General features: G+C 43.6%; 1 protein-coding gene across 1 annotated transcript in view; it reads right to left on the bottom strand.

The window, feature by feature from the left end:
• The window catches only part of LOC311102504 (gamma-aminobutyric acid receptor subunit rho-2-like), a gene marked incomplete at both ends in the record, with an annotated part of 24,714 nt that extends 12,174 nt beyond the window's left edge, over window positions 1–12,540 (bottom strand). The window contains 2 exons of the mRNA XM_084143865.1: window positions 9,105–9,211; window positions 12,398–12,540. Of these exons, the coding sequence (XP_083999991.1) occupies window positions 9,105–9,211; window positions 12,398–12,540 (250 nt within the window). The remainder of the gene's footprint in view (window positions 1–9,104; window positions 9,212–12,397) is intronic.
• Between the last annotated feature and the right edge of the window lie 5,146 nt (window positions 12,541–17,686).

Here is a 17,686-nt window from a genome sequence, read left to right on the forward strand (position 1 = left end):
GCGATGAATCCATCCTACCAATGCACTAGATTAGACCTTTTCACTTTTGTTGACTTCCATACTATGGATGGAACACCTGCAATGTCAAACTATATTACTATACAGTCTAAGGGTAGGAGGGCAAAAACAATGTGCATAATTGTAAGCCTACTAACTGCATGTGTCCCAAGACTTGCATACATTAGCTTTAAACTTCCAACAGCCTTTTTAAATGCATGGAGAGGGCTAAAATAAGCCAAGCATGTCCAGGAACCTCCTTTACTGGCCATTTTGCATGCAGAAAGTTACAAACTGCTAGTTCCTCTGTACTAAGTCCTGTGTAACTCCACAGGCGTTGTTTTTCTTCAAGGAGAGGAGAGTGGGAGGGGAGGAGGGGAAGGAGGATACTGTTACTGTTTGAGCCTGGGTGAGTCAGTTTCCATTAGATCCATGTATCCTTGTGTGTGTGTGTGTGTGTATGTGACCCCCTGCTGATCGATGTGCCACACATTCGTTCCCCTGCAGTAATGATCCCTGTCACAGTCGAGGAGAGGAGACCAAGCCCCTCTATACCCCAAAACAGAAACTTTCATCAGATCGGCTCCAAACAAGAAACAAGTTGAGAAGATAACATCAAAAGAAAAGAAGACGTGCGCATGCTCTTTCTTTCTCTCTCCTCTTTTCTCTTGTTTTCAAATGCAGCATCTCCAAACATCATTAAAAAAGCTGTCTTTGTCACAAAGAAAACAATCCTAAAGTTTGGGTCGGTAGATTTCTCGGCTGCGACAAACGAAGCAAACTTTTAAGTGCATCAACACAAAAGACTAGCCCTGAGTAACAGTCTCATCTGAACTCATCCAATAACTACAAGTCTACTGCTTAGATTTCAAACACTCAAAGCACTAAGAAATACTCTCTAAATTCACTTACAGTTTGAACAGGAAATCCATGAAACATCTCATGAACTGTTCTCAACACGCTACTGCACAAAGAACATGGGGAGTCAAGTTTGTAGGCTGTAACAAGCTAGAGTTTACAGTATGTGCCAACTTAGTAGACAGCTTGAATAATTCATTTTCAGATGCTTTAGAGTGGGGTAGCTGGATGTCAGAAATTTAATTATTTTGAGGTAACCGAAACAGAGGCTTAAAACCACAGAATTAAAATAGAGTAGAATGGGATAGTATCAGTGCACCCATTATGGCATCATTGACTTGAATGGGGATGTCCGTTCTACTCATTCTAAATCTATGTTTAAAACTCAGGTCCAAGACAGCAAATCTAATTGACTACGCAACTACTGTATAATTATATTTATGGCAAAGTTTTTATAGGTTCCAGACAGTAAGAACCTCACTTTGAGTTTTGCTTTTCTAACAAGCAGGACAATTTGCAGGTCATTATGATATTCTGAGAGGGCAACTTGGCATATACAGTACCAGTCAAAAGTTTGGACATATCTACTCATTATAGGGTTTTTCTTTATTTTTTATATTTTCTACATTGTAGAATCCATAACACATATGGATTCATTTAGTAACCAAAAAAGTGTTAAACAAAATCAAAATATATTTTAGATTTTAGATTCTTCAAATAGCCACCCTTTGCCTTGATGACAGCTTTAAACACTCTTGGCATTCTCTCAACCGGCTTCACCTGGAATGCTTTTCCAACAGTCTTGAAGGAGTTCCCACATATGCTGAGCACTTGTTGGCTGCTTTTCCTTCACTCTGCGGTCCAACTCATCCCAAACCATCTCAATTGGGTTGAGGTCGGGTGATTGTGGAGGCCAGGTCATCTGATGCAGCACTCCATCACTCTTACTTCTTGGTAAAATAGCATTTACACAGCCTGGAGGTGTGTTGGGTCATTGTCCTGTTGAAAAACAACTGATAGTCCCACTAAGCCCAAACAAGATGGGATGGCGTATCACTGCAGAATGCTGTGGTAGCCATGCTGGTTAAGTGTGCCTTGAATTCTAAATACATCACAGACAGTGTAGGAGAGGGAATGGCCGGCAGGGATGTAGCTCAGTTGGTAGACTCCAGGGTTGTGGGTTTGATTCCGATGGGGGGCCAGTATGAAAAATAAAAGATGTATGCACTCACTAACTGGAAGTTGCTCTGGATAAGAGCGTCTGCTAAATGACTTAAATGTAAATGTTGTGGTTTCTTTGCAGCGATTTGACCATGAAGGCCTGATTCACACAGTCTCCTCTGAACAGTTGATGTGTCTGTTACTTGAACTCTGTGAAGCATTTTATGGCCTGCAATTTCTGAGGCTGGTAACTCTAATGAACTTATCCTCTGCAGCAGAGGTGACTCTGGGTCTTCCATTCCTGTGGCGGTCCTCATGAGAGCCAGTTTCATCATTGGGTGTCTCCTGAGTGGCGCAGTGGTCTAAGACACTGCATCGCAGTGTTAACTGTGTCACTAGAGAACCTGGTTCGAATCCAGGCTCTGTCGCAGCCGGCCGCGACCGGGAGACTCATGGGCGGCGCACAATTGGCCCAGCGTCGTCCAGGGTAGGGGAGGGAATGGCCGGCAGGGATGTTGATAGAGCATGGCGTTTGCAACGCCAGGGTTGTGGGTTCGATTCCCACGGGGGGCCAGTATAAAAAAATATATATGTATTCACTAACTGTAAGTCGCTCTGGATAAGAGCGTCTGCTAAATGACTAAAATGTAAAATGTAAATTGCGCTTGATGGTTTTTGTGACTGCATTTGAAGAAACTTTCAAAGTTCTTGAAATTTTCCGTATTGACTGACCTTCATGTCTTAAAGTAATGATGGACTGTTGTTTCTCTTTGCTTATTTGAGCTGTTCTTGCCATAATATGGACTTGGTGTTTTACCAAATAGGGCTATTTTCTGTGTATCCCCCTACCAGGCCCCGTGTAGCTCAGTTGGTACACTCCAGGGTTGTGGGTTCGATTCCCACGGGGGGCCAGTATGAAAATGTATGCACTCACTAACTGTCACAACTGATTGGCTCAAACGCATTAAGAAGGAAAGAAATTCCACAAATGAACTTTAAAGAAGGCATACCTGTAATTTAAATGCATTCCAGGTGACTATCTCATGAAGCTGGTTGAGAGAATTCCAAGAGTGTGCAAAGCTCTCATCAAGGAAAAGGGTGGCTATTTGAAGAATCTCAAATATAAAATATATTTTGATTTGTTCAACACTTTTTTGGTTACTACATAACTCCCGAGTGGCGCAGTGGTCTAAGTGACCGGGAGACTCATGGGGCGGCGCACAATTGGTCCAGGGTAGGGGAGGGAATGGCCGGCAGGGATGTGGGTTTGTTTCCCACGGGGGCCAGTATGAAAAAAATTTAAAAAATAATGTATGCACTCACTAACTGTAAGTCGCTCTGGATAAGAGCGTCTGCTAAATGACTAAAATGTAAATGTACATGATTCCAAATGTGTTATTTCATAGTTTTGATGTCTTCACAATTACTCTATAATGTATAAAATAGTAAAAATAAAGAAAAACCCTGCAATGAGTAGGTGTGTCCAAACTTTTGACTGGTATTGTATAACAAGGTGGTTAGAAATGCCAGACGAGCTCATTTTTCTAACTTGATCACTAATAATCAGAATAAATCCTACCCCCGCAAACCTATGTGAACTTTCCTCCACATCTAAATGTGATGAGTTTGCGCAATATTTCAGAGATAAAATAACAAACATTAGGCTGGGTATCAGTCAAGAAAGACTTGATGATATGTGCTCTACCCTACCACACAGGCACTATGGATTTATTTTCCCTGGTTGACACAGACATGCTCAGGAAAGTGATATCACAACATAAGCCTTCTACCTACCTTCTCGATCTTATCCCCACCACCTTCTTCAAAACTGTTTTAAATTGCATATCTGAAGAAGTGCAAGCTATTGTTAATCACTCCCTGTTCACAGGCACTTTCCCCACTGCACTAAAAACTGCTATGAAACCCCTTCTGAAGAAAAGTAATCTAGATTCTTCAGCTCTTAGCAATTTTGGGACAATCTCCAACCTTCCATTCTTAAGCAAAATTCTGGAGAAATTGGTTTTCAAACAGCAAAAATATTTTTTAAGTGCCAACTGTATTTTTGGAAAATTCCAATCTGGTTTTTGGGTCCACCACAGCACAGAGATAGCCTTAGTTAACGTGGTAAATTATCTTAGAGACAACACAGACGCCAAACAGCTCTCCGTCCCTCTACTCTTGGATTTAAGTGCTGCATTCGACACTGTTGACCATGATGTCCTTCTGGACAGACTGGAGAGGTGGGTTGGCCTCTCCGGTCCAGTTCTAAATTGGTTTAGGACCTATTTAACCCGTCTAGAGTTTTTTGTCACCCTTGGCGAACATACAGTTGAAGTCGGAAGTTTACATACACTTAGGTTGGAGTCATTAAAACTTGTTTTTCAACTACTCCACAAATTTCTTGTTAACAAACTATAGTTTTGGCAAGTCGGTTAGGACATCTACTTTGTGCATGACACAAGTAATGTTTCCAACAATTGTTTACAGACAGATTATTTCACTTATAATTCACTGTATCACAATTCTAGTGGGTCACAAGTTTACATACACTAAGTTGACTGTGCCTTTAAACAGCTTGGAAAATTCCAGAAAATTATGTCATGGCTTTAGAAGCTTCTGATAGGCTAATTGACATAATTGGAGTTAATTGGAGGTGTACCTGTGGATGTATTTCAAGGCCTACTTTCAAACTCAGTGCCTCTTTGCTTGACATCATGGGAAAATAAAAAGAAATCAGCCAAGACCTCAGAAAAAAAATTGTAGACCTCCTCAAGTCTGGTTCATCCTTGGGAGCATTTTCCAAACGCCTGAAGGTACCATGTTCATCTGTACAAACAATAGTACGCAAGTATAAACACCATGGGACCACGCAGCCATCATACCGCTCAGGAAGGAGACGCGTTCTGTCTCCTAGAGATGCACCTTAATGCAAAAAGTGCAAATCAATCCCAGAACAACAGCAAAGGACCTTGTGAAGATGCTGGAGGAAACAGGTACAAAAGTATCTATATCCACAGTAAAACGAGTCCTATATCGACATAATCTGAAAGGCCGCTCAGCAAGGAAGAAGCCACTGCTCCAAAACCGCCATAAAAAAGCCAGACTACAGTTTGCAACTGCACATGGGGACAAAGATCGTACTTTTTTGAGAAATGTCCTCTGGTCTGATAAAACAAAAATAGAACTGTTTGGCCATAATGACCATCGTTATGTTTGGAGGAAAAAGGGGGACGCTTGCAAGCCGAAGAATACCATCCCAACCGTGAAGCACGGGGGTGGCAGCATCATGCTGTGGGGGTGCTTTGCTGCAGGAGGGACTGGTGCACTTCACAAAATATATGGCATTAGTCAAGAAGTTAAAGCTTGGTCACAAATGGGTCTTCCAAATGGACAATGACCCCAAGAATACTTCCAAAGTTGTGGCAAAATGGCTTAAGGACCACAAAGTCAAGGTATTGGAGTGGCCATCACAAAGCCCTGACCTCAATCCTATAGAAAATGTGTGGGCAGAACTGAAAAAGCGTGTGCGAGCAAGGAGGCCTACAAACCTGACTCAGTTACACCAGCTCTGTCAGGAGGAATGGGCCAAAATTCACCCAACTTATTGTGGGAAGCTTGTGGAAGGCTACCCGAAACGTTTGACCCAAGTTAAACAATTTAAAGGCAATGCTACAAAATACTAATTGAGTGTATGTAAACTTCTGACCCACTGGGAATGTGATGAAAGAAATAAAAGCTGAAATAAATCATTCTCTCTACTATTATTCTGACATTTCACATTCTAAAAATAAAGTGGTGATCCTAACTGACCTAAAACAGGGAATTTCTACTAGGATTAAATGTCAGGAATTGTGAAAAAACTGAGTTTAAATGTATTTGGCTAAGGTGTATGTAAACTTCCGACTTCATATATATATATATATACAATATACAATATTTGTATTTTATTTTCATATAACTTCCGACTTCAACTGTAACTCAGAGAAAATACATATCACATGTGGCGTTCCACAAGGTTCGATTTTGGGTCCTGTACTGTTCAGTTTATATATGTTCCCACTTGGCAGCGTTATCAGAAAGCACAGCATTGATTTTCACTGCTACGCAGACGATACACAACTTTACATTTCTGTGTGACCAGAGGATTTTAGCTCCATGGATAAATTAATAGACTGTATTAGTGATTTAAATACTTGGTGGCTCACAACTTCCTCCAGCTAAGTCAAGACAAGACCGAGGTACTTATTGTTGGAGCCAAAGCACAGAGAGAGAATCTGGCCGCACATTTTAATTAACGGGCAATAAAGATAAAACACTAGGTAAAAAAACCTAGGTGTTATTTTAGATTCTGAACTCAATTTTGAATCACACATTAGGAATGTGACCAAAATAGCTTTTCACCACCTGAGGAACATTGCCAAGGTGCGGCTGTTTCTCTCTCAGGCTGATACAGAGGGACTCATCCATGCTTTTATTAGAAGCAGGCTTGACCACTGTAATGCTCTCCTGTCTGGTCCACCCAAGAAAGCCATTGGTCAACTGCAAAACATACAGAATGCTGCAGCACGGGTACTGACCAAGACCAGACGGAGAGCACACATTTTTTAAGGTCTCTGCACTGGCTGCCTGTGAGTTTTAGAATTAATTAAAAGATTATTCTATTGGTTTTTAAATCAATCCACGATTGTGCACCCAGTAGATCCCTCAGGTCCTCTGGCACTGGCCTTTTAACTATCCCAAAGCCTCGGACCAAGAGACATGGAGAGGCAGCCTTTAGTTACTCTGTAATAGCTTGCCAGAGAACCTGAGGGGGGCCAAAACACCTTTTTAGCTTTGCTTTTCCTCAGGGGGCTTTTTAGTCGTTCCGTTTTTATTGTTATTCTTTTGTTGTTTATCCTCTTATGTTTCTTTTGTGGTAAATATTTCATTGTTTTTATTAGTTTTTTCTTGTAAAGCACATTGTGCTGCATTCCATGTCTGAAATGTGCTGTATAAATAAAGCTTGATTTGATTTTATGTAATTGGAGGATAAGAGTTGAGCACATTCTCTCCCTTTACCGAAGGTGTGTAATTTACCTGTCATGTTGGACTAACAGCTAAACCATTGAATTCAGTAAATGAGTGAGGTGAACTAGCACTAAGGCAATGGCATACAGTGGGGGAAAAAAGTATTTAGTCAGCCACCAATTGTGCAAGTTCTCCCAATTAAAATGATGAGAGAGGCCTGTAATTTTCATCATAGGTCAACTATGACAGACAAAATGAGAATTTTTTTCTCCAGAAAATCACATTGTAGGATTTTTTATGAATTTATTTGCAAATTATGGTGGAAAATAAGTATTTGGTCAATAACAAAAGTTTCTCAATACTTTGTTATATACCCTTTGTTGGCAATGACACAGGTCAAACGTTTTCTGTAAGTCTTCACAAGGTTTTCACACACTGTTGCTGGTATTTTGGCCCATTCCTCCATGCAGATCTCCTCTAGAGCAGTGATGTTTTGGGGCTGTCGCTGGGCAACACAGACTTTCAACTCCCTCCAAAGATGTTCTATGGGGTTGAGATCTGGAGACTGGCTAGGCCACTCCAGGACCTTGAAATGCTTCTTACGAAGCCACTCCTTCGTTGCCCGGGCGGTGTGTTTGGGATCATTGTCATGCTGAAAGACCCAGCCACGTTTCATCTTCAATGCCCTTGCTGATGGAAGGAGGTTTTCACTCAAAATCTCACGATACATGGCCCCATTCATTCTTTCCTTTACACGGATCAGTCGTCCTGGTCCCTTTGCAGAAAAACAGCCCCAAAGCATGATGTTTCCACCCCCATGCTTCACAGTAGGTATGGTGTTCTTTGGATGCAACTCAGCATTCTTTGTCCTCCAAACACGACGAGTTGAGTTTTTACCAAAAAGTTATATTTTGGTTTCATCTGACCATATGACATTCTCCCAATCCTCTTCTGGATCATCCAAATGCACTCTAGCAAACTTCAGACGGGCCTGGACATGTACTGGCTTAAGCAGGGGGACACGTCTGGCACTGCAGGATTTGAGTCCCTGGCGGCGTAGTGTGTTACTGATGGTAGGCTTTATTACTTTGGTCCCAGCTCTCTGCAGGTCATTCACTAGGTCCCCCCGTGTGGTTCTGGGATTTTTGATCACCGTTCTTGTGATCATTTTGACCCCACGGGGTGAGATCTTGCGTGGAGCCCCAGATCGAGGGAGATTATCAGTGGTCTTGTATGTCTTCCATTTCCTAATAATTGCTCCCACAGTTGATTTCTTCAAACCAAGCTGCTTACCTATTGCAGATTCAGTCTTCCCAGCCTGGTGCAGGTCTACAATTTTGTTTCTGGTGTCCTTTGACAGCTCTTTGGTCTTGGCCATAGTGGAGTTTGGAGTGTGACTGTTTGAGGTTGTGGACAGGTGTCTTTTATACTGATAACAAGTTCAAACAGGTGCCATTAATACAGGTAACGAGTGGAGGACAGAGGAGCCTCTTAAAGAAGAAGTTACAGGTCTGTGAGAGCCAGAAATCTTGCTTGTTTGTAGGTGACCAAATACTTATTTTCCACCATAATTTGCAAATAAATTCATTAAAAATCCTACAATGTGATTTTCTGGATTTTTTTCTCTCAATTTGTCTGTCATAGTTGACGTGTACCTATGATGAATATTACAGGCCTCTCTCATCTTTTTAAGTGGGAGAACTTGCACAATTGGTGGCTGACTAAATACTTTTTTTCCCCACTGTACGTGGCATTCCCATTTTACATTCAGCAGATGTTATTATCCAGAGGAACTTACAGTGAGTGCATTCAACTAAGGTAGGTAAATACCATGAATGGGAAATCTAATAGCAGTTCCTGCATGTTGTGGAGTGTTTTATATGACATCTTACATACAAATGGGATCCCCCAAACACCATCCAATAAGAGCATATCTGGACTCTTCGGCCAGTGTGTGTGTGTGTGTGTGTGTGTGTGTGTGTGTGTGTGTGTGTGTGTGTGTGTGTGTGTGTGTGTGTGTGTGTGTGTGTGTGTGTGTGTGTGTGTGTGTGTGTGTGTGTGTGTGTGTGTGTGATCCCTACCTCCAAATGCCGGCCTCATGGTGAAATCATGATCATCTACTTTCAGAAGCTGCTCTGTCTTCAGCTTGCGATTCTTGGTCACATCTGGAGGCTTTTTTGTCAAGGAACTGGGAGATGACAAAACAAGACAACACCATATTAATGAATGATGAGTTGATAACCAGTGGAACAAAAAAATCCTGAAAAACGCATGTCAGAAATGTTATTAATTGATTTGCATTTTAATGAGGGAAATAAGTATTTGACCCCTCTGCAAAACATGACTTAGTACTTGGTGGCAAAACCCTTGTTGGCAATCACAGAGGTCAGACGTTTCTTGTAGTTGGCCACCAGGTTTGCACACATCTCAGGAGGGATTTTGTTCCACTCCTCTTTGCAGATCTTCTCCAAGTCATTAAGGTTTTGAAGCTGACGTTTGGCAACTCGAACCTTCAGCTCCCTCCACAGATTTTCTATGGGATTAAGGTCTGGAGACTGGCTAGGCCACTCCAGGACCTTAATGTCCTTCTTCTTGAGCCACTCTTTTGTTGCCTTGGCCGTGTGTTTTGGGTCATTGTCATGCTGGAATACCCATCCACGACCCATTTTCAATGCCCTGGCTGAGGGAAGGAGGTTCTCACCCAAGATTTGACGGTACATGGCCCCGTCCATCATCCCTTTGATGCGGTGAAGTTGTCCTGTCTCCTTAGCAGAAAAACACCCCCAAAGCATAATGTTTCCACCTCCATGTTTGACGGTGGGGATGGTGTTCTTGGGGTCATAGGCAGCATTCCTCCTCCTCCAAACACGGCGAGTTGAGTTGATGCCAAAGAGCTCGATTTTGGTCTCATCTGACCACAACACTTTCACCCAGTTCTCCTCTGAATCATTCAGATGTTAATTGGCAAACTTCAGACGGGCCTGTATATGTGCTTTCTTGAGCAGGGGGACCTTGCGGGCGCTGCAGGATTTCAGTCCTTCACGGCGTAGTGTGTTACCAATTGTTTTCTTGGTGACTATGGTCCCAGCTGCCTTGAGATCATTGACAAGATCCTCCCGTGTAGTTCTGGGCTGATTCCTCACTGTTCTCATGATCATTACAACTCCACAAGGTGAGATCTTGCATGGAGCCCCAGGCCGAGGGAGATTGACAGTTCTTTTGTGTTTCTTCCATTTGCGAATAATCGCACCAACTGTTGTCACCTTCTCACCAAGCTGCTTGGCGATGGTCTTGTAGCCCATTCCAGCCTTGTGTAGGTCTACAATCTTGTCCCTGACATCCTTGGAGAACTCTTTGGTCTTGGCCATGGTGGAGAGTTTGGAATCTGATTGATTGATTGCTTCTGTGGACAGGTGTCTTTTATACAGGTAACAAACTGAGATTAGGAGCACTCCCTTTAAGAGTGTGCTCCTAATCTCAGCTCGTTACCTGTATAAAAGACACCTGGGAGCCAGAAATCTTTCTGGAGACCCATGGGGCGGCGCACAATTGGCCCAGCGTTGTCCAGGGTAGGGGAGGGAATGGCCGGCAGGGATGTAGCTCAGTTGGTAGAGCATGGTGTTTGCAACGCCAGGGTTGTTGGTTCGATTCCAGTATAAAAAATAAAAATAAAAAAAATGTATGGATAAGAGCGTCTGCTAAATGACTAAAATGTAAAAATGTAAATACTTATTTCCCTCATTAAAATGCAAATCAATTTATAACATTTTTGACATGCGTTTTTCTGGATTATTTTGTTGTTATTCTGTCTCTCACTGTTCAAATAAACCTACCATTAAAATTATAGACGGACCATTTCTTTGTCAGTGGGCAAACGTACAAAATCAGCAGGGGATCAAATACTTTTTTCCCTCACTGTATGAGCATAATGCAATAGGGCTCTGGTCAAAGGTAGTGCACTATATAGGGAATAGGGTGCCATTTTGGGAAGCCTTTGACTCCATTAAATGCACTGGTTACACATTTGCCTATTCATGTAAAGGGCTCCCTTGCCAAAGGGAACAGTAGAACTACAGTAGAACTGCGTAAATAAAGGTTAAATAAAAAATGTAAATATCAAGCACAATCAAAGCTGAATGGGAAATGTTGCTTTTCAATGATAACCAGAGCCGGCTCTAGCCTTTTGGGGGCCCTAAGTGAGACATTTTAGCCATCCCCCCCCCCCCCCCCCCCCCCCCCCCTCATTTTACCATGGGGTGGAGGTAATTTATTTATGTTTTTTAAATTAGTTTTAAAGCTAATTTCCTGCTATTCTACACATTTGGCTATGACTGATTTCATGTGCTATCGGAAGCTCCTAGTCCCCAGTGGGAAATTTCACTTCAATGACCCTCCAAGTGGGAAACTCAGAGAAAATGTAGTTACCCAAGTAGCCATATTGTGACGTTTCACTACTGACCTTTCACCTTTTCAACCAAAAGATTACAACAAATCTGTTTTTGACAATTACAACCTTATCAATATGGAGAATGTAGCTAGTTTGACCATATGTCAATGTTAAGCAAGCTAGCTAACTTTATTATTAGCAATGTTAGCTAGCTTATCAAGCTTCGCAGCTGCTTATGTCCTTTATGCTTGGAGCTGGCCCTGATGATAACAGTAACTCATGTTCTATGCAGCCCGCTTCCCTCTTTGACAGATAGACAAAATGTGCCCGAGACACGTGGTCGTGCTTTGATCATACTGGAGGCACTGGCTGCCAGCCACTAACCTGTCATTGATGAGTAGGAACAACACGTACCTGTAGGTTATTCCCTGGCTGTCTAGTGTAAAACTTTAAACTACCACCTTCTGTCTGGGTCATGTTGCATTTGCACTGCTTTCTGTCACTCTCTAACCTCATCCTCAGGCTCAATTGCTACCGCAATAGAGGTTTCTCTCATGTCCCGTTATAATGACTGTAGTTATTGGATTGTTTTTCCATGTCCAACTCAGTCTGCAGTGCACAATGAATGATTAGGCTATATCAACACTGAATTTTCACTGTCTGCGTGGATCATCACAATCATTATCTTCATCATCATCATCATCCTCAGCGTTCATCATGATGTTCTAATCTACTGCATCAAGTAAGAGTGATATCAAGTTTTGTGAAATTCAACCTTTGATGAAGAAGAAGAAGAAGAAGAAGAAGAAGAAGAAGATTGTATACCTCTCAGATACCCCTCAGAATATTGTTTACCCCTCAGATTACATTAAAAGTCCAGTCACATCATAGCAATGACCCATGCAGACAGATAGACATGGAACGGATCTTGAACCATTGCGCACCAAAAACCCACACCTGGTTGATCAATATTCGGGTACCACTTACGGGCCATGCTTTGCGGTCTCTGGTCCATGCTTTGCCGACTCCACGGTTTCTGTCCATCTCCGTACTCGGTGTCCGTGCCTACGGCATTCCCCGGTAACGATCAGACAGAAGAGTAAAAACAACGGTTTAGTCAGATAAGGCATCGTGCCACGCGCAAGCATAAAATTTCACAAGTGAGTCCAAAACCCCGTTCAGTCCATGACTAGTCCTACAGGTATACAGCTTTGAATACCGACGCATCTTCTCGCTCACGGAAAACCAAGCGTTCTGACAGGCATTGCAACAGGGATGGTTGATGATGAGTAGGTTGTGTTTGAATACGGCTGCTTTGGAATCTATACTCTGAAAGGTTTCCTCCGATTGTCATTGGTTAGCAACTGCATAGCTGTTTCGATGCGCGCAGCAGTCAGTTGCAACCACACGGTTGGTCATTGTCGCAGAAGCAGACTCGCAGCAAGCGCACACGCAGGCAGGGAGCTCCGCGTCTACACAACTGGCATGTTCAACATGCTTGATAAAACCGTGGATTAGTATGTAGTTTAACCTCAAAATAACACCAATGTAGCCTACAGTACAGAGGAGGCGCAGTTATTGTCCTACTACTAATCCAGCCTGGTCTCATAGACTAGACGTATAGACGTAAGATAGTACACATAAATCAGGGATAGCCAAATTAGTATGATATGTTAAGTTTGGTATGGTTACATAAGAAAGAAGGTTACTTAAGCCAAAACTAAAACAGGGTGGATGGGTAGGCGTATAACACGAATGTCTAGCAACCCAAAGGTTGAGTGTTCAAATCTCATCATCGACAACTTTAGCACTTTTCAACTACTTACTACTTTGCAACTACTTTGCATGTTAGCTAACGCTTCCCCTAACCCTAACCTTAACCCTTTAACCTAACTCCTAATGCTAACCTTAACCTTAACCCCTAGCCTAGCTAACATTAGCATTAGCCAGCTAGCCACAAATTGGAAATCGTAAATCCGAGACACTTAGTGGAGGCTGGTGGGAGGAGCTATAGGGCTCATTGAAATGTCTGGAAATGGAATTATTGGGATGGAGTCAAACATGTGGTTGTGTTTGATACTGTTCCATTAATCCATTCCAGCCATTATAATGAGCCAGTCCTACTATAGCTCCTCCCACCAGCCATCCCTGAGCATCTCGGATTTACTTACAGAATAATACAAAATATTCTGAGACCATCTTGCAGCTACTAATCTTGTTCTGATTAGGTTTTAAGTGGAGATGAGATGCTGAGGGTGTGAGTAGTAAACAGTAGCCTATAGGCTATATTATAGGGCTAGATGGAGCCAACTTTGAGATAAACTCATTGTGCAACAACGTTAAGATAAAACTGCATCTGTAGTAGAAGAAAAACATAATAATTATGTATCACTTGTTGCAAATTGACGAAGTTCAAAGTTGCGCTGCGCAACGGCTTGCTCCTTAGTAGCCTATTATATGCTCTGTGATTCCTCCTTCCTCTCAAATTGAGATAAGGACCACTCCCAGGGGGGTCCTGGGCTCCATGATGGGACCTGGCTCTCAGATCCGCAGGGGGGTTAGAGGTGCTGGGGGGTTTGAGGCACCGGAGTCCCTGGGGCACTTCTTGTCCCGGCCGCGGTGTGGCGCGGAGCAGCAAAATCAGCAGCAGATGGCGCGGCTCTTTTTTAATGCTTTTTGTCGTCGCCCACTCAGCTCCAGTCTGCTGCAGACCCGGAAACGCAGTTTATCCGGGATTTCAGTGCAATTCTCCCCACCACGTACGCCCGGAGATCTCCCACTGTCATCCGAAGCAAGCCACTGTGCTGGACTCACGCCAACCCAGCTATAGGCTGCTGCACTGCTGGTTCCCGGTTATGTAATGTGAAAGTTAGTCTGCATATTAAAAAGGGATACATTCATTGTGTTTATTTGTCTGGATTGACGCTCTATTCCCCAAAGACACTTAATGCGCCATCAATATTTATAGAAATACAATATGACAAATTGAATTGGTCAAAGCAAACAGATAAACATACATCAGGCATTGATTTGATGTTTGATTTAATTGAAGAGATCACTGTGTACATGCAGGAGCTTTGCATGTTATAGCCCAGTGTGCCTCCCAAATGGCATCCTATCCCAAATGGCACCCCATTCCCTATACAGTTTTTGACCAGAATCCTATTAGCCCTGGTCAAAAGTAGTGCACTACATAGGGAATAGGGTGTCATTTGGGATACACACCTACTGTTGTTTATGCTATTACAGGTGACATCAATCCCTCTGTGTGAGTTCTAACAGGACATGCTCTAGGCTTGACCTTTAGCTCGATGTGAGTGTCTCTTAACTAAGCTTCCCACTGTGCACAGACGTCAATTCAACATCTATTCCACGTTGGTTCAATGGAATATCATTGAAATGACGTGGAAACAACGTTGATTCAACCAGTGTGTGCCCTTTTTGCAGAGGTCTTCAGATGCTCCTCATGGTTTAACCACACACTCTACACGACAGGGAATAGCATGTAGCCTACAATAGCCACATGAACAGCAGTATTGTACAATCATAATGCAATATCACTAAACAAGGGATAAAAGCAGGCATATGAGCATCCGTTCAGTAAGGCTTGGTTCATCTTTCATCTCCTTACATGGTTTTCCCTCTATTGTGGAAATAAACGCCTTACACAACACATTTATATTTGTTTTGTGATATCCAGTCGCAATCTGTGATTGCTACATCAATGTTATACACCCATTGATTCTTGAAGAACATAACTTATTGAATGCCTAATGAGCTTAGTTCAACTGTCGTACCCCATCAGAACCCAAAATATAAGCTTTATTTACTCCAATGTTTGTAAACAATGTAATTGTAAAAATGTTCATCTCATGGATGGTCAGTTCTTGCATCCATAGCTCTGTCTATGAATTAGAGAGTGGTTACATTTCCACCAGCCCCATCCCTCAGCTGTTTACCAAATCCCCCTTTGTTATTATTTGAACTGCAGATTGCCCCTTTAAGCTTGATGAAGATAAAGACGAAGGTTCAATCTAATAACAGATTTCAAAAGACTGTGTTGCTGTGCTGTTAAGCTGGGGGTGCCCTGGTGCATCTCACATGCACACGCACACACCATCCCCCCCCCGTTGTGACCGAATGGTTTCAAATCCCTGACAGCTACAGAGGATGCATCCCAAATGGCAACCTATTCCTTATATACAGTGCAATCGGAAAGTATTCAGACCCCTTTACTTTTTCCACATTTTATTTACGTTACAGCCTTATTCTAAAATTGATTACATTTTACATAAAATACCCAATTATATATACCCAATTAGCAAATGTATATATATAAAAAAACGGAAATACAACATTTACATAAGTATTCAGACCCTTTACTCAGTACTTTGTTGAAGCACCTTTGGCAGCGATTACAGCCTAGAGTCTTCTTGGGTATGACGCTACAAGCTTGGCAGACCTGAATTTGGGGAGTTTCTCCCATTCTTCTCTGCAGATCCTCTCAAGCTCTGTCAGGTTGGCTGGGGAGCGGCGCTGCACAGCTATTTTCAGGTCTCTCCAGAGATGATAGATCGGGTTCAAGTCCGGCTCTGGCTGGACTTGAATCCCAGGTATTCCTTAAAGAGGTGGGGTTTCAAATGTCTCCGGAAGGTGGTGAGTGACTCCGCTGTCCTGGCGTCGTGAGGGAGCTTGTTCCACCATTGGGGTGCCAGAGCAGCGAACAGTTTTGACTGGGCTGAGCGGGAACTATGCTTCCGCAGAGGAAGGGGAGCCAGCAGGCCAAAGGTGGATGAACGCAATGCCCTCGTTTGGGTGTAGGGACTGATCAGAGCCTGAAGGTACACAGAGGTGCCGTTCCCCTCACAGCTCCATAGGCAAGCACCATGGTCTTGTAACAGATGCGAGCTTCAACTGGAAGCCAGTGGAGTGTGCGGAGGACCGGGGTGACGTGAGAGAACTTGGGAAGGTTGAACACCAGACGGGCTGCGGCATTCTGGATGAGTTGTAGGGGTTTAATGGCACAGGCAGGGAGCCCAGCCAACAGCGAGTTGCAGTAATCCAGACGGGAGATGACAAGTGCCTGGATTAGGACCTGTGCCGCTTCCTGTGTAAGGCAGGGTCGTACTCTCCGAATGTTGTAGAGCATGAACCTGCAGGATCGGGTCACCGCCTTGATGTTAGCGGAGAACGACAGGGTGTTGTCCAGGGTCACGCCAAGGCTCTTCGCACTCTGGGAGGAGGACACAACGGAGTTGTCAACCGTGATGGCGAGATCATGGAACGGGCAGTCCTTCCCCGGGAGGAAGAGCAGCTCCGTCTTGCCAAGGTTCAGCTTGAGGTGGTGATCCGTCATCCATACTGATATGTCTGCCAGACATGCAGAGATGCGATTCGCCACCTGGTTATCAGAAGGGGGAAAGGAGAAGATTAGTTGTGTATCGTCAGCGTAGCAATGATAGGAGAGGCCATGTGAGGATATGACAGAGCCAAGTGACTTGGTGTATAGGGAGAATAGGAGAGGGCCTAGAACTGAGCCCTGGGGGACACCAGTGGTGAGAGCACGTGGTGCGGAGACAGCTTCTCGCCACGCCACTTGGTAGGAGCGACCGGTCAGGTAGGACGCAATCCAAGAGTGAGCCGCGCCGGAGATGCCCAGCTCGGAGAGGGTGGAGAGGAGGATCTGATGGTTCACAGTATCAAAGGCAGCAGACAGGTCTAGAAGGACAAGAGCAGAGGAGAGAGAGTTAGCTTTAGCAGTGCGGAGAGCCTCCGTGACACAGAGAAGAGCAGTCTCAGTTGAATGACCAGTCCTGAAACCTGACTGGTTTGGATCAAGAAGGTCATTCTGAGAGAGATAGCAAGAGAGTTGGCTAAAGACGGCACGCTCAATAGTTTTGGAAAGAAAATAAAGAAGGGATACTGGTCTGTAGTTGTTGACATCAGTGGGATCGAGTGTTGGTTTTTTGAGAAGGGGTGCAACTCTCGCTCTCTTGAAGACAGAAGGGACATAGCCAGCGGTCAAGGATGAGTTGATCAGCGAGGTGAGGTAGGGGAGAAGGTCACCGGAGATGGTCTGGAGAAGAGAGGAGGGGATGGGGTCAAGCGGGCAGGTTGTTGGGCGGCCTGCAGTCACAAGTCGCAAGATTTTATCTGGAGAGAGAGGGGAGAAAGAAGTCAAAGCATAGGGTAGGGCAGTGTGAGCAGGACCAGCAGTGTCATTAGACTTAACAAACGAAGATCGGATGTCGTCAACCTTCTTTTCAAAGTGGTTGA

Source organism: Coregonus lavaretus (genome assembly GCF_964263955.1).
Source record: "Coregonus lavaretus genome assembly, chromosome: 27".
NCBI lineage: Eukaryota > Metazoa > Chordata > Actinopteri > Salmoniformes > Salmonidae > Coregonus > Coregonus lavaretus.